This window comes from Aotus nancymaae, unplaced genomic scaffold (genome assembly GCF_030222135.1).
Source record: "Aotus nancymaae isolate 86718 unplaced genomic scaffold, 86718_ANA_hifiasm-v0.15.2.pri h1tg000001l, whole genome shotgun sequence".
In the NCBI taxonomy this organism is placed as follows: domain Eukaryota; kingdom Metazoa; phylum Chordata; class Mammalia; order Primates; family Aotidae; genus Aotus; species Aotus nancymaae.
In genome coordinates, this window is record NW_026988412.1 from 2447057 (window position 1) to 2465294 (window position 18238).

At 39.7% G+C, this 18238-nt stretch overlaps 1 protein-coding gene across 2 annotated transcripts in view; it reads left to right on the forward strand.

Moving 5' to 3' along the window:
• The window catches only part of NAPB (NSF attachment protein beta), a 52436-nt gene that overhangs the window by 23290 nt on the left and 10908 nt on the right, over positions 1-18238 (forward strand). For both annotated transcript variants that reach the window (XM_012438543.3, XM_064374528.1), the window contains 3 exons: positions 7072-7127; positions 7305-7389; positions 15680-15784. In XM_012438543.3, the coding sequence (XP_012293966.1) occupies positions 7072-7127; positions 7305-7389; positions 15680-15784 (246 nt within the window). The remainder of the gene's footprint in view (positions 1-7071; positions 7128-7304; positions 7390-15679; positions 15785-18238) is intronic.

Sequence of the window (18238 nt, forward strand, 5' to 3'; positions counted from 1 at the left end):
GGTCCAGGGAAGGGTCTCCTAGGCAGTACTGAAATTGGACTAGCATTGTTAACGTTCACTCTAGACTTTATGTGACCTCCACCTTTCGGTTATTCAGCACAAAATTTGCTTAGATTTGTTACATAAAGTTTATTATTTGACTCCTTTTTTTTTGTAATCACCACCCTTTTCTGAGGATACTCCGTGATCTTGATCAAATCAGGGACACCCTGTGCATTGACATGTGCATGTGAACCTTCTTTTTGAAAGGTTATATGTGTATCTTGGAGAAAGGTGATGGAGCTGGATCTGAACCTTCTTTGTTCCCTGGTGTGGAATTGATGACAGGATGGGAGGGAGATGGGTCTGGTGTGGCTGGGGTATTTATTTAGGAAGGGTGTCTGGGATGCACAGTATCTTTATTGAAGTTGAGTGAATCTCGCAGGGGTAAGCACTGTGCACAGAGTGTCTTTGCTAGCAGAGGCTCCGGTTCCAGCTTCCTCTTTCATAGTGATCAGAAGGGCACTCTGGGGCAAGAGCCTGCAGTGCTGTGTCATTTTCTGCTGCCCAGGTATTGTCTCCAACACATGAGTCTCCATCAACTTGAGAACAGATAAAATGAAATGTGACATACTCTTTTTTTTTTCTCTCAAAAAAAAAAAAAAGGCCAGGTACAGTGGCTGATGCCGATAATCCCACTGCTTTGGGAGGCCAAGGCTGGAGGATTGCTTGAGCCTAGGAGTTCAAGACCAGCCTGGGCAACATGACAAATCTCTGTGTCTACTAAAAATACAAAACAACTAGCCAGGAGTGGTGGCACATGCCTGTAGTCCCAGCTACTCAGGAGGCTGAGGTTGGAGGATCTCTTAAGCCCAGGAGGCAGAGGTTGCAGTGAGCCAAGATGGTACTACTGCACTTCAGCCTGGATGACAGAGCGAGACTCCATCTCTGAAAAAAAAAACAAAGCAAAACCAATTTAAGAATATTACTGAACCCACATACACGTGCACACACACATGCGTGCACACATGCAGGCACAGGGTTAGATTGTTATGGTCCCTAATGTTTGAGCTCCTATGTGGTTTAGAAACATCATTACCTGGCCAAGCGTGGTAGCTCACGCCTGTAATTCCAGTATTTGGGGAGGCTGAAGTGGGAGGATTGATTGAGCCTAGGAGTTGAACAACATAGTGAGACATCCTCTTAAAAAAAAAAATAAAAGGAAACATTATTACCTTCTCTTCCCTGGTTGGACTCAGAATTGTTGTTGGTGGATTGTGAAATTAATGTTTGAACAATCAGTTACACCCAAGAGACCTTATATCTGGATTGTTACAGATGACTTTCTTCTCCTTCAGCTCTACTACCCAGTGTCTCTTTTTTGATTTTAGATCATTCACAGATTTTAGCTAGTGGACAATGAAGTGTGTAGTTTCATAACTTCACATTACTTCTTTTTTTTGAGAGAGTATTTTAGTAGCTGATAAATCAAGCAGATGTAACCTACCCAATACAAATAAAAATCTTGTGAAACCTTAAAAATATGTATAACATGTTTTGGGAGTTTCTAAAATTTTTTAATGTTTAGGTTTGGGGCTACCGGTGAAGATTTATTATACAGGTAAACTTGCGTCATAGGGGTTTGTCATACAGATTATTTCATCACCCAGGCATTTTGCTTTTCTGCTCCTTTCCCTCCTCCCACCTTCCACTCTCAAATAGACCCAAGTGTCTGTTGTTCACGTCTTTGTGTTCAGGTGTTCTCATCATTTAGCTCCCACCTGTAAGTGAGAACATGCAGTATTTGGTTTTCTGTTCCTACATTAATTTGCTAAGGATAATAACTTCCAGCTCCATTCATGTTCCTGCATAAGACATGATCTTGTTCTTTTTTTATGGCTACATAGTATTCTGTGGTGTATATGTACCACATTTTCTTTTTCCATTTTATCATTAATGGGCATTTAGGTTGATCCCTTGTCTTTGTTATTGCGAATACTGCTGCAGTGAACATTCATGTGTCTTTATGGTGGAATGATTTATATTACTGTGGCTATATACCCAGTAATGGGATTGCTGGGTTGAATGGTAGTTCTGCTTTCAGCTCTCTGAGGAATCGCCATATGCTTTCCACAATGGTTGAACTAATTTATACTCCACCCAACAGTGTATAAGTGTTCTCCACAACCCCACCAGCATTTGTTTTTTGACCCCAGGCTCAAGCGATTCTCCTGCCTCAGCCTCCCGAGCGGCTGGGATTACAGGCATGCACCACCACACCCTGCTAATTTTGTATTGTTAGTAGAGACAGGGTTTTTCCACATTGGCAGGCTGATCTCAAATTTCCGACCTCAGGTGATCCGCCCGCCTCAGCCTCCCAAAGTGCTGGGATTACAGGCATGAGCCACCATGCCCAGCCCTTGACTTTTTAATAATAGGCATTCTGACTGGTGTGAGATGCTATCTCATTATAGTTTTGATTTGCATTTCTCTAATGATACTGATCTTTAACAAGTGCTTTTTGGCTGCATATATGTCTTCTTTTGAAAAGTGTCTGTTCGTGTCCTTTGCCCACTTTTTAATGAAGTTGTTTTTCTCTTGCAAATTTTTAACTTCCTTATAGATGCTGGATATTAGACCTTTATCAGATACATAGTTTGCAAGTATTTTTTTCCATCCTGTAGGTTGTCTGTTTACTTTGTTGATAGTTTCTTTTGCTGTGCAGAAGCTCTTAAGTTCCATGTATCAACATTTGTTTTTGGTGCAACTGCTTTTGGTGTCTTTGTCATGAAATCTGCCTGTTCCAATGTCCCTAATGGTACTGCCTAGGTTGTCTTCTAAGATTTTTATCATTTTAGGTTTTACATTTAAGTTTTTAATCAATTTTGAGTCTATTTTTATATATGGTGTAAGGGAGGGGTCCAGCTTTAATCTTCTGCATATAGCTAGCCAGTTATCCCAGCACCATTTATTGAATAGGAAGTCTTTGCCATTTCTTGTTTTTGTCAGCTTTGTTAAAGATCAGATAGCTGTAGGTGTGTGGCCTTATTTCTGGGCTCTCTATGCTGGTCCATTGGTCTGTGTGTCTGTTGTACCATATTGTTTTGGTTACTATAGCCCTGCAGTATAGTTTGAAGTGAGGTAACATGATGCCTCTAGCTTTGTTCTTTTTGCTTAGGGTTGCTTTGGCCATTCAGGCTATTTTTTGATTTCACATGAACTTTAAAATAGTGTTTTCTAGTTCTGTGAAGAAGATCATTGGTAGTTTAACAGGAATAGCATTTAATCTAAATTTCTTTGGGCAGTATGGCCATATTAATGATACTGATTCTTTCTATCCATAAGCATGGGATGTTTTTCCATTTGTTTGTGTTTTCTTTGATTTCTTTGAGCAGTGTTTTGTAATTCTCATTGTAGAGATCTTTCGCCTTCCCACATTACTTCTTTTACTTTAAACTGCTAAACCACATAATAAATGGGTCCTCTTTAGATGATTTTTTAAATGATCTAGAGGAAATATAATTCAATTCTGTTTTCATCCTCTGGAGAGGCTTATTTGATACTGTTTGTTACAGCATAGAATAGGTGTATATGGCAGATTTATGTTAGGTCTCATCTAGGTGCATTTGTTCTAAAGAATTGATCCCATTTTAAAGCTACCTAAGACTATTTCACATGCATAGTGGACTCTTAAGCCTGGAAATTGCATTTGCTTTATGGCATCATTGATACAATCATAAGGGCCTTGTTTCTTATTCCAGAATTCCATGTGTCGTGACACTCATCTAGGTGCCCCAAGTGGAAATGTTGTGACCTCTTTGGCCCTCTACTTAAATAACAGGATAACTAGCTGGTCTTAGTTTCTGGATTTATTGTTATGTGTGCTGTTGTTATTGGTGGCTGTGTTCTGCTTTTGACATTTATTATAGTCCGTGGGATTGTCAAATATCTAGGTGGGCTGATTTCTGGTGTGTAAGGATCTGCTTGTAGCTGGTAAATTTTACTACATGTTAAAATTCCAAACGAGATGTGAACATTTAGAGGTAACGTGTGGCCAGTCTCTTCCCTGAAACTTCTCTGTTAAACCAGCGAATTGTGCTTTTTTTTCAAGTACAATCTGTCACAACTTGGGAAAACTATGGAATTTAATGATTGGTTTTAATTAGCATTATTAAAAACCAAACTTGAATTTTTTTCTTTCACTATCATAAATGTAGCTGTAGTTTAGATCTCTAAAATTCTAATGAGCCAGTACGATTATTGGTAAAGTGTTAAGTTACACCAAATTGTCAACATCTTGCCTTTTCTTTTTTATCTCCAAAGCAGCAGTTACATATGGTTTAACCCAACCCTATTTATTCATTGAGTTCTGGTGCTATAAGAATTAGGAAGATAAGTAGCTATACTCTGTCTGCCCTGAAAAGAGGTTATGTAATCCAGTACTCTCCACAGAAAGATTTGGTCAGGATTATCATGACTTACCTAGTTTATTATGATGGGAAAGGGTGCTAAGCACTTTAGAGAATGAGGCTAGTTGAAAGGAGGTTATTGATTAATCATAAATTCACTGAAAAACTTTCATTTCCTGAGCATTCCACATAATCATGATATTGGCAGTAGTTTAATAGGCAGCCTTCATTTGTGATGCACTTTGCCTTCATTCACTTAGCATCTGTTACTGAGTACCCACTTTTGTAATAGGCATCATGATAGGCCCGGGGCTATGATGATGAGCCGAACAGTCATGGGCCCTGCCCTCACAGAGCTCACATTTTAGTGAGAGGAGATATACCTTCATCATGTAATCCCACGTGTGTGTACATGACAGCTCTGACAGGTGTTCCAAAGAAATGTTTGCTTCCAGACTGTTTCTGTATGTTACTAAGTATTTGCAGAAAAGAGGACCATAGTGTCCCTATTCTTCTATAGCTGCATTTAAAAATTCATATTCCATGAAGGCCAGGCATGATGGTTCATGCCTGTAATTGCAGCATTTGGGAGGCCAAGATGGGAGGATTGCTTGAACCCAGGAGTTTGAGAACAGCGTGGGCAACATGAAAATACCTCATTTGTATGAAAAATTTAAAAATTAGCTGGGCATGGTGACACATGCCTGTAGTCTCAGCTACTTGGAAGGCTGAGGTGGGAGAATTGCTTGAGTCCAGGAGGTCAAGGCTACAGTGAGCTTTGTTCATGCCACTCCAGCCAGGGCAACAGAATGAGACCCTGTCTCAAAAAAAAGAAAGAAAAACTTTTTATATTAACACTTTCCATCAATTACCTTTAATCATAGCACAGTATCCCATTATATTTAACCACTTAAATTTTTTCCACTTTTTGTCCTAGTCTAAATAATGCTTAAAAATATGTATGTTTGGGGAGCATATTAGTTAGGTTATGCTAAATGACTGAAATCATGGATCCAAAATGTCATCATATAAACACAGTATGAGTGCCTGTTTTTCACAGAACTGTTCAGTGTGAATGTTCTAGGCCGGGATCCTCTGCAGTCCAGAGAGGCTGATGTTGGCTCTGTCACTTCTAGCTTGTGGCCTTCTGGTAGCTCTGCGTCTGCTCTTGGTTATCACCACCACCGTCTTCAGGGAGGTTGGGGCATGGGGTTTGATGGGTCTAAGTAATTTTCTAACATAGTTCCATGGCCTGTTTTGTTTTATTTGTTTTCTTGTCCCTGTGGCTCTCTTCTAACTCCTAGGAACCGTCTTGAAGCCACTGAACTAATGGGCTTGGGCAGGAAGGCAGCGCATTTAATCTGATTTTCGAAGACTGCTAACTCCCTTATTTGCATTTGCTGGGAAACCTTTGTAATTCAAGCAGTTTGCAAAACCACTACCTGCTTCTATATGCTTGCACACTAAAAATGGTTTTTACAGTTTTGGATCCTTGAGACAAAAAAGTATTTTGCAACACGTAAAAATTATATGAAATCAGAAGTTTCATTGTTCATATAATTTTATTGGAACACAACCACACTTATTCATTTATATATTGTCTATAGCTGCTTTTATGCTACCACAAGAGAGCTGAGTAGCAACAAAGATTGTATAGCTCACAAAATCGAAACTATTTATTGTCTGACCTATTAGAGAAAAACTTTGCTAGAGCTCTGGTTTCAAGAACTGTTCATACTTACCTCTTGTTATTTGGGGTATACAATATTTTTTTCAATCTTATGAGAGCCTTATTTCTAGACATTGTCTATTCCCTTTTACAACTGTCTACAAAGCAGCTGATTCTTTCCAGAGTTCAGCGCTCACAAAACTGTGCTAAAAATAGTGGTACACGCTATCATCTGGCTCTTCTTGGCCATTTTGCTTAGTTTTGGTAGGCACCTATTCTTTTTTCTGAGTTGTCACATGCTTGATTTCACTGATTTCCATCACAGCATGACAGGGACTTCTAGCTTTCTGGCCTGTAACTTCTGTTTCCTCTCCACTTAATGCCATGTATTTTAGATTGAAGGCAACACCCTTATTTTAGGTGACACTTAAGGTATTAGTAGTAGTCTTTGCTGCAAGTCATAGACCTAAAGTGTAATTAGGGCTTCATATTTCTCTAAAATAACAATCCAATGTGGCTGCTGAGGGTTTGACAGTGGTAGGGACACTGAGATGGGAAGTACATGGTGTCCTTTGTAGTTATTTAGGAACCCGCCTGACAGTTCTGCCATTTCGATCTTTAGCTTCCAGTGTCACTCTGGACTTGGTCATTGCCATCCTATCTCATGGGAAGTGAAAAAGGCCTGGAGAAGGATGGAAAGTGAGATATATGGCCCCTTGCATGTCTGTTTACAATCTGCTGGAGAGAACTAGTCACGGGCTGCCCCTTACTATAGAGGAAGCTGAGGAAATGGTGTAGCTGGGCATATGCCACATGGGGAGGGAGAAACAGAGTTTGATGGCCAGCAAGCATTCTGCTTACATGCTTTCTTGTATTTCCTAAAGAAAGTAGGCTGAGTTGTGAAACGTTTACTGGTGGAGTAGATTTATTTACAGAAAAATACCTTTGCAAATGTAATTTTAAAATGCAACTCTCCAAATAAATTATGTGTGAATAAAATATGTATGTTTTCAGGCTATTGCGCATTATGAACAATCTGCTGATTATTACAAAGGAGAAGAATCCAACAGGCAAGTATTACTTTTCTTAATATAATTTAATAGTTTTTATTATGTGTGATAAAAGATACTTCTTCATACTCTGTGAGTGTATTTGACTATACCAAATGAAGATGTACTAAGGCCCAGCACACATCTTTTATTTTTCCATTGGCTTGTTATTCACTCTGCTTTTGTTCTTGATTTCAGCTCAGCAAACAAGTGTCTGCTGAAGGTGGCAGCATATGCTGCCCAGCTTGAGCAGTACCAGAAAGCCATCGAGATCTATGAGCAGGTGAGGATATTGTTGTTTTCTTGGAGAGAAATTTTCTGAGTCATTTTTTTAAACTTTTTATTTTTCTTTTTATTGAGATATAATCCACACATCATGTAATGAGTATAGTTCAGTGGTTTTTAGTCTATTCACAAAGCTGTGTAACTCATTACTACCTAATTCCAGAACATTTTCAGCATCCCCAAAACAAGCCTAGCAGTCCGTTCTCTCCTTCCAGTCCCTGGAAGACATAATCTACTTTCTGACTATCTGGATTTGTCTGTTCTGAACCTTGAATATATATGAACTCAAATACAAGGTGGCCTTTTGTGACTGCCCTCTTTCACTTAGTGTATTGCTTTCAGGGTTCATCCATGTCATAGCAAATGTCAGTATGTCGTTGTTTTTCATGGCTGAGTAATACCTCCTGGTTTATTTATTTATCAATTTATGGATGTTTGGGGTTTTTACACTTTGGGGCTATTATCAATAATGCTGCTGTGAACATTTGTGTTAAAGTTTTTGTGGGGTGTTTTCAGTTATCTTAGTTATATACCTGGGGATAGAATTGCAATTGCTGGGCCATGTGGTAAGTCCATGTTTAACTTTTTGAGGAACTGCCAGACTTTTTCACAATAGCTACACCGTTGCACCTTTCCACCGGCAATGCACAGGGTTTCAATTTCTCCACGTCCTCATCAACACTTGTTGTTTTTTTTTTTGTTAATAATAGTCACTCTAATGAGTGTGAAATGTTGTCTCATTCTGTTTTTTCTTGTTATTTCTCTAATGACTAGTGATGTTGAGCATCTTTTTATTTACTTTTTGGCCATTTGTATATCTTTGTAGAAATCTCTATTCCAGTACTTTCTCCAGATTTTAATTAAGTTTTTTGTTTTTTGGTGGTGAGTTTTAAGTGTTCTAAAATAATATATATTCTGAATATTAATCCCTTATCAGATAGGTGATTTGCAAGTATTTACTCTCATTCTGTAGGTTTTCTCTTTACTCTGTTATTAATGTCCTTTGATTCACAGAAGTCTTTAATATTTTTGAAGTCCAATTTGTCTTTTTTCCTTTGGCTTTTGTTGTTATATACAAGAAATAATCGCAAAATCTGATATCATGGGGCTTTTCCCTTCTGTTTTGTTCTAAGAATTGTATGGTTTTGGCTGTTAGGTTTAGGTCTTTTATATATTTTGAGTTAATTTTTGTATATAGTATGAGGTAAGGGTCCAACTTTATTCTTTTATATATGGATATCCAGTTTTTCTAGCATCATTTGTTGAATAGGCTTTTAACTATTCAATGGTATTAGGACCCTTGTGGAAAATTATTTCACTGTATGAAATATGAGAGTTTATTTATGGGCTCTCTATTCCATTGTTCTATTTATCTATCTTTATGCCAGTATTACACTGTTTTGATTACTGTAATTTTACAGTAAGTTTTGAAGTCAGGAAGTGTGAGTCCTCCAACTTTTTGTTCTTTTTTGGAATTGTTTAGGCTATTCCCGATCCCTTACATTTTCATCTGAATATTAGGATCAGCTTGTCAATCTCTGCAAAGTATCCAGCTTAGATTTTGATAGGGATTGTATGGAATGTGTAGATAAATTTGGAGAGTGTTTTTAGGGTTTTCCAGAGAAACAGAATCAGTAAGAGGTGTAGGGGTGTGTGTGTGTGTGTGTGTGTGTGTGTGTGTGTGTGTGTGTGTGTTTAGAGAGAGAAATTACTGTAAGGAATTGACTCACTTGATTATATAGGCTGAGAAGGCTTAAGATCTGTAGTCTGAAGAACCAGGAGAGCTAATGGCATAGCTCCAGCCCAAATCCAAAGGCCTCAGAACCAGGAGAGTTGATGGTGTAAGTTCTAGTCTGAGTCCAAGTCTCAAGCAGGAGAATATATGTCCTGCCTCTAAGACAGGCATTGAGAATGAATTCTCCCTACCTTTTATTTTATTCAGCTTTTCATTAGATTGGATGAGGCCCACCCACATTCGGGAGGGCAATCTGCTTACTCATCTTACTGATTCAAATGTTAATCTCATTCAAAAACACCCCACAGACACACTCAGAATAACACCAAATATCTGGGCACCCTGTAGCCCATTCAAGTTGACACATAAAATCAGTCATCACAGAGAGTATTGCCATCTTAACAATACTAACTCTGACAGTCTATGAATACACAATGCTTTTTAAATTTATTTAGATCAGCATTTAATTTTGCTCAACAATGTTTTGTAGTTTTTGGTGTGCAGGTTTTGTACTTTTTGGGTGAAATGTACTCCAAAGTATTTTGTTTTTTTTATGCTACTACAAATTGAATTTTCTTAATTTCCTTTTATGAGTGTTAATTGCTAGTGTATAGAAATACAGTTGAATTTTTGTATCAATTTTTTGTCCTGTAACTATGCTGAACTTGTTTATTAGCTCTAGTAGGTTTTTTTATGTGGATTCCTTAGGTTTTCTATACACAAAATCATGTTACCTGAAAATAACAATAGTTTTACTTCTTCCTCTGCAGTCTGAATGAATTTTACTTCATTTTGTCAGTTGCCCTGGCTAGAATCTCCAGGGCAGTGTTGAATAGAAATGACAAGAGCAGACATCCTTGTCTTGTTCCTGATCTTGTAAGGAAAACTTTAGTCTTTCACATTAAGTATGATATTGATATTAGCTGTGTGGTTTTCGTAAATGCCTTTATCAGTTTGAGGAAGTTTCCCCCTCTTCCTAGTTTGTTGAATGTTTTTATTATCAAAGGGTATTGGATTTTGTCAGACATTTTTTCTGTGTCTATTGAGATAAACATAGTTTTTGTCCTTTATTTGTCAGACTTTTTTCTGTGTCTCTTGAGATAAGCATATAGTTTTTGTCCTTTGTCAAACTTTTTTCTGCATCTATTGAGTTAGCAAATGTCCTGATCAGTGTAACATTGTATATTACATTGATTGATTTTCATGTGTTGAACCAACCTTACATTTCTGGAATAAATTCGACTTGGTCATTGCAAACTTTAAGGGGTTTCCCAAGAACACCCTAAAGTTTAATAATTCATTAGACAAACTTACAGAACCCACTGAAAGCTGTTATACTCACAATTATGGTTTATCACAGCAAAAGGGTACAGATTAAAATCATTGAAAGGAGAAACTCATAGGGCAGGGTCCAGAAGACTTCCAGGAAGAGCTTTCAGTTGTCCTATCTCAGTGGAGTTACATAAATAATACTTACTTCCCCCAACAGTGCTGAGTGAAAATAAGCATAGACTACTGCTAGCCAGGGAAGCTCCCCTAAACCCGATGTCTTGAGTTTTTATTGGGAACCAATGACATAGATGTTGACTACCTTTGTGGCTGACTTTACTTTTTGTAAGTGCCAGAATAGGTTTGCTAACATTTTGTTGAGGATTTTATATCTATATTCATAAAGGATATTGATTGTTAGTTTTCTTTTCTTGTGGTATCTTTATCTGGTTTTGGAATCAAGGTGATTCTGGCCTCAGATTTCTGTTTTCATTGTTATTTCCTCCATTTTGTTTTCTTTGGATTTGTTTTGCTCTTTTTCTGGGTACTTGACGTGGAAGTATAGCTTGCTGATTTTAATCTTTGTTGTGTATGCATTTGTTACCCTTTCACAGGTTTGGCTTACTTCCTAATTTTATTATGTCATCATACTTTTATTTTTATTCAGTTAGTTGTATTTATTGATTTCCCTTGAAACTTCAGTGACCCATGGATTATTTAGTAGTGTTTTATTTGATTTCCAAGTGTTTAGTGAAGATTTTTCTGTAATCTTTTGGTTGTTGACTTCTTGTTTGATTCCATTGTGGTTAGAGAACATATTTTCTGTGATTTTAATTCTTACACATTTGTTGAGATTTGTTTTATGGCCTAGAAGGTGGTGTGTTTTGGCATATGTTTTATGATTATGAAGAAGAGAAATAATGGCAATAATAGTAAAAACCAAACCTTATAATTTATAGTTGCTATATAATAAATTTTGCTCTGTTGTGTGCTGTTTAATATAAAACCTAACCCCCAGCTCTGCTTAAACTTAACTAACTCCCTGTAAAACCTACCTTATCTATTCTCCCCACATTCTCAGCAAAGTTCCCAGGCATGTCAAGACTCCTGTTTTTCTTGCTGACCAGCTGCAAGAGCACAGGGCAAGATAATACCCAAAGAATGTACAATGCGTTTCTCAAAATGCTATTTTTCAAATGTAACGTACATCATAAGACATGTTACAAATTAATTAACTGTTCTTGATTCTGACTTCTGTATACCTGTTAGCTGCAACATCATCCTGGATGTATAAAAGTACCCCATTTTCTTTCTTCGGGGCTCAGACTTGGGATGCTAATCCTTTGAGCCAGTGGCCACCTTAATAAAATCCTCCTGTTCACCCAGTGGTTTCTCCCATCTCCTGGATATTCTGTAACAATTATGCTGTTACTGGGTGATGTTTATAAATATTGATTAGCTCCTGTTGGATGATGGCATTGTTGAGTTCTTTTGTAAACTTGCTGATCTTACTTCTTTTCTTCTCCCTTTCCCTTTTCCCTTTTCCTTTTCCCTTTCCTTTCGACAGAGTCTTGCTCTGTCACCTAGGCTGGAGTGCAGTGACTTGATCTCAGCTCACTGCAACTCTCCATCTCCCAGGTTCAAACGATTCTTGTGCCTCAGCCTCCTGAATAGCTGAGATTACAGGCATGTGCTGTCACGCCTGGCTAGTTTTTGTATTTTTAGTAGAGATGGAGTTTTACCATGTTGGCCAGGCTGATCTCTAACTGACCTCGGTGATCTGCCCGCCTCGGCCTCCCAAAGTGCTGGTATTACTGGTGTGAGCCACCGCACCTGGTCTGGATCCTGTTTTTTAATCCACTGTGCCAATGAAGTTATTTGTATGTTAGGGCTTAATTCTGCCTTCTGCCATTTTATTTTCTGCTTTCTATTTGTTCTTTGCTTTTTGTTTCTCTGTTTTCTTTTTCCATCCTTTTTGTGAGTTGCTTTTTTTTTTTTGAAACTAGCTCTCACTCTGCATCCAGGCTGCAGGGAAATGGTGCAGTCTTGGCCCACTGCAGCCTCCACCTCCCAAGCTCAAACAGTCCTCCCACTTTAGCCTCCAGAATAGCAGGGACTACAGGCATGCACCACCACACCTGGCTATTTTTTGTAGAGATGGGGTTTTGCTATGTTGCCCAGGCTGGTCTTGAACACCTGAGCTCAAGTGATCTGCCCACCATGGCCTCCCAAAGTGCTAGGATTACACGTGTGAGCCACCATGCCCAGCCCACTTGATTTTCTAGTGTTTCTAAGTACAATTATTCCTCATTGTCTACAGGGTATTAATTCCAGGACCTCTCTCATATACCACAATCTGTGCAAAGTCAAGTTTCACAGTCAGCCCTATGGAGCTCACATATGCAAAAAGTCAGCCTTCCGTTTATGTGGGTGTTGAATTCCTAAGAATACTGTATTTTCAATCCACGTTTGTTTGAAAAAGTCCATGTATAAGTGGATTCACACAGTTCAAACTCGTGTTGTTGGAGAATCAATGGTATATCTCTTTGTGTAGCTTTTGTGGTTAAATGCTCTAGGTATTACATTATATTTACATAACTTTGTCACAGATTAATGGTGTCATCATTTTATCAGTTCTGGTGAAATATAGAAATCTTTCCTCTCTTTCTGTTCTTTTACTCTCCGTATTCAATATATAGTTGTCTTAATGTTTCCTTTACATACATTTAGAACCACAGGAGTCAATGTTAGAATTTTTGTTTCAGCCATCAAACATAATTTAGAAAACTCAAGAAGGAAAGCTTGTTATATTTACCCATATTTTTGCTTACCATGTTCTTTCTTCCTTCTGGATGTTCCAAAATTACTGTTTCCTTTGTACTTAGAGAACCTCCTTTTGTCATTTTAGGGTAGGTTTGCTAACAGATTTTAATTTTCCTCTATTTGGAAATGTTTTGATCTTGCCTTCATTTCTGAAGCATAGTTTCTCTGGGAGTACAAGTCTAAGTTGCTTGTTCTTTTCCTTTAGTTTGAAAAATGTGTACTTTATGGCTTCCTTGGTTTTACCAACTTTTGGTAACATCAAGTGATCCACCCACCTCAGCCTCCCAAAGTGCTGGGATTACAGTCATGAGCCACCATGCCCAGCCAGTTTCATGGTTTTTGATGAGAAGTCAGCTGTCATTCAGCTTGTTTTTACCTATAAAAAAGGTGTTATTCTCTGGATACTTTCATAATTTTTTTCTTTGTCTTTAGTTTTCAGAAGTTTAATTATAATATGGCTTAAATAGATATATTTGGTTTTAAGCTATTTGAGTTTCACTAAACTTACAGAATCTGTAGGTTTATGTTTCTTGTCAAATTTGAGAATTGTTTAGCAGTTATTTCTTCCAAGTACTTTTTCAGCTCCCCCGCTTTTTTGTTTTTTGAGACTGAGTCTTGCTCTGTTGGTTAGGCGCACCAGTGCAATGGCGCAATCTTGGCTGACTGTAACCTTTGCTTCCCAGGTTCAAGCAATTCTCCTGCCTCAGACTCCCAAGTAGCTGGGACTACAGGTGCTCGCCACCATGCCTGGCTAATTTTTGGATTTTTAGTAGAGACAGGGTTTTGCCATGCTGGTCAGGCTGGGCTAAAACTTTTGACCTGAAGTGGTTCACCTGCCTTGACCTCCCAAAGTGCTGGGATTACAGGCATGAACCATGGCACTCAAACAGTCCCTTTCTCTTTCTCCTCCCCATCTAGAACACAGATGCCACAAAAGTAAGACACTGTTTTCTTGTCCTATGGGTCCTTGATGTTCCGTTTTTTTTGGTCAGTCTGTCTTCTCTTTGTTGTTCCTGTTGTTGTCTTCCATTCACTGCTTCTTTCCTCTGTCCCTTTTATCCTGCTGTTGAGCCCACCCATTTTTTATATATGGTACTATTTTTTTCAGTTCTGAAATTTTCATTTGTTTTTAGTTTATATCTTGTTTTTTTTTGTGGCTTCCTTTTTCCTTGTGGATGCTTTCTATTTTTCCATTAGTTTCAAGTGTTATTGCAATTACTTGTTGAAGCATTTTTATGAGGGCCGCTTTAAAATCTTTGTTGGATATTTTAGACATTTCTGTTATCTGGAACTATCATCTGTTAATGGTCTTTTTTCATTTAGCCTGAGATCTTTCCGTGTGTTTGGTATTACGAGTCATTTCTGATTGAAAAGAGGGCATTTGCACATTAGGTTATGAGACTGGATCTTATTTAAAACTTCTCTTTCATCTGGCCTTCTTTGACACTCCTCTGGCTGGGTGAGGTGAGGATGTTGCCTCATTAGTGCCAGGTGGAGGTAGAAGTGTCAGCTCCCCACCAGGTCTCTGTTGACACCTGAGGGGCCTAGTCAGCCCTGGGCAGAAGTGGCATCTCCTCTTCTTATCCATTTCTGCCAGCACAGTGCTGGTTTGTTCTTGGTGATGGTGAAAGTCTTCACCTTTTCACTAGACCTCTTCTGACAGCACAACAGCTGGGGAAAGGAGAACCTCATTCCTTCTGGGTAGACAGGATGCAGGCTCCCAGTGTGGTCTGCACTGCCTTAGTGGCAGGGTGTTGGGTGGGTATGAAGCCTCAGTTCCCTATTTGACCTTATCTGAAGCTCCTCAGCAAAGATATTAGGGTCCTTCTTACAGTCTTTCAAGAATAGACTTCAGGACTCCTTCTTCAGCCTTTGATGATGTCAGTGGGGTTAGAGCTTCAGTTTTTTCTGCAGTGTTTGGCTGGAGTAGAGTGGTTACTGTCTTAAGTGTTTTCTCTCTTGCTGATGTGCCTCTTTTCTAGTCCTTTGGCCAGAGAGAGCAGCTTTTATCTGTTCTCTTTTGGTCTGTGCATACTGGCATTTCTAGGTTGCTGATTTCCTCAGTTTCTTGCCATGGATATAGGAAGGGAAAAGAAACCCCAGGGAATTCACCATGTTTTCGTTCCTAGCTGGTCTGCCATTTTCTGTCCACCTTTCACAGATGTTCATTTTTTAGAAAATGTCCTGGGCTTTTAGTAGTGCTTAGTGGGAGGAATAGGGAAAAGGATGTTTATTCCATCTTCTTAGAAGCAGAATTCTTCTGAGCCATTTTTAACTGGTTAAGACTTCATGTATTTAATGGTCTTGTCTAGTAAAATTTCTACTGTGTGTATTGGTTTAAAAGAATATATTTCATAGGTAAACTAACATATAATTATTTTCTAAAGGATAACAGATGAGAATTACTTTGCCTGATATAACAGTGTAAACCTTTTAAATTTAACCTCTCTTCTGTGCCTAGGTTGGGGCAAACACAATGGATAATCCTTTGTTGAAGTACAGTGCAAAGGATTACTTCTTCAAAGCTGCCCTCTGCCACTTCATAGTAGACGAGTTGAATGCCAAGGTAAGGAGTCCTTCAACACTGATTGTCTGATTTCATGCCTAAGTACACATATACATTGTCTCTTGTTCTTGTTTTCATTTCATTTGGATTTTAGTAACAAGAATAAACTGGGTACACTAAAAGTAAGTATTATTGTGTGGTATGTGTCCCAGTTGTAATCTTTTAACAGCTGTCAAAGCTGTTCTCTAAAGTTACCTGATAGTTAATGGTCATACCACCCTGAACATGCCCAATCTTGTCTGATCTCAGAAGCTAAACAGTGTAGAGCCTGGTACTTGAATGGGAGACTGCTTGGGAATACTTAGTGCTTTTGGCTTAAATATATGTATATGTTCACTGGTAACCACATTTTTTTCTTTAGTAGTTTTGCTTTAAAGAAATTAAGGGACCAGGTGTGGTGGCTCACATCTGTAATCTCAGCACTTTGGGAGCCAAGGTGGGTGGATCAGCTGAGGTCAGGAGTTCAAGACCAGCCTGGCCAATATGGTGAAACCCTGTTTCTACTAAAAATACAAAAATAAAAGAAGTTAGCTGGGTGTGGTGGTGGGTGGGCGTAGGTCCAGCTACTCGGGAGGCTGAGCCAGGAGAATCACTTGAACCCAGGAGGCGGAGGTTGCGGTGAGCAGAGATTGCGCCACTGTGCTCCAGCCTGAGTGACAGAGTTAGACTCAGAAAAGAAAAAAATAATTAAGAAACTAAGGGGAAATGATAAGAGTAGGATAATGTCTTTTTTAAAAACAAACAAAAAAACAAGCTCAGAAACGGTGTTGGAGTGAGGACTGGAAAGAAGTTGGAAAGCACAGTGAGCATGGGGAGCCAAGAGGCAAAAACAAGCAGCCTTGGCGTGGCCAGTGTCTGGAGTTGGAAGAGCAGAATTTAAGCTGCTAAGAGGTGTTCTTTCTGCCAGCCTCAAGCAGGAAGCCAAATGTAATTTATTTGGAATCTGGACTATATTAAGAGCTTCTCCATTTAATGAATGGACACAGATACCTGGTCTGTGAGTGTTTAAGAATTTGTTTTCGAACTGAACATGGCCGCTTAGGAGCAGCTCAGGATTGCAGCTCCCAGTGAAAGCGCAGAGGGTGAGTGGACGCCGCATTTCCAGATGGATTTCTATTGCCCACAGACCAGGAGAATCCCAGGCGGAGGAGTCCCATGGGTCGCCAGCGTGGCTGTTTTGGCCCACGCGGCTGTTTTGGCCCATGTGGCTGTTTTGGCCGGCACGGCTGTTTTGCCGGCGCCCTGGTGTAGTGGTTCTCTGTAAAAAACACACTGGTCTGGGTCTGGCGAGTGGAGGTCCGGGAAGCCACAGTCGCCCATTCATCTGATTAAAAAAGGGGACTGAAACAGGGAGCCAGGCCAGGAGATTCCCAGGCAAAAAAAAAAAAGTGCCACGAATCTCAGCACCGCTGTTTCAGCCAACTCAGTGGGTCGCCGCACGGGAAAGCACACAGATCCCGGCACCTTTTCAGCAGGTGAGAGAGTCGACCGTTCAACTAAAAGAAAAAAAAAAAGGCTATGAGGCAGGGAGCCAGGTGATCAGGCTCAGCTGGTCCCACCCCCATAAAAAAAAAAAGACAGCAATTGGAAACGCTCTGGGTTGAGAGCTTCACAGCAAGCACAGCTGAACCTGGGACGGTCCAGCTCCATGGGGGAGGGGTGTCCACCATTACCAAGGCACTCCACCACTATGGAGCAGTCTGCCATTGCCTAGGCAGCCTGCCATTGCTGAGGCAACCCACCATTACAGAGAGAGTCTGTCATTACAGAGGTGGGCCACCATTGCCAAGGCAGTTCTAACTACACCCATATAAACAGGACTGCAGGGAAGTTCACACGGCAGCTGGGCGGAGCCCACAACAACTCAGCAAAGCCTCTGCAGGCAGACAGTGACTAGCCTGCCTCCTTGCTGGGCAGGGCAGCCCTGAAAAAAAGGCAGCAGCATAACAGAAATTCCTAAATAAAGCCCTAACACCCCGGAACAGAGCACCTGGGGAAAAAAAAAGGGGTTTATGAGTTCTGCTGCAGCAGACTTAAATGTACCTGCCCAGCAGCTCTGAATGAACAACAGAGCTCACAGCTCAGCACTTGAGCTACTATAAAGGATAGACTGTCTCCTCAAGCAGCTCCCTGACCCCTGTATATCCAAAGAGTCACCTCATAAAGGAGAGCTCAGACTGACATTTGACAGGTATCCTTCTGGGACAAAGCAGAAGAAGAAACTGATAGCAACCTTTACTGTTCTGCAGCTGCTGCAGGTGATCCCCAGGCAAGCAGGGCCTGGAGTGGACCTCAGCAGTCCTACAGCAGAGGGGCCAGACTGTTAGAAGGAAAAATGAGAAACAGAAATAACTTCATCATCAACAAACAGGACATCCACTCAGAGACCCAATCAGAAAGTCAGCAACTACAAAGACGACAGGTGGACAAATCCACAAAGATGGGAAGAAACCA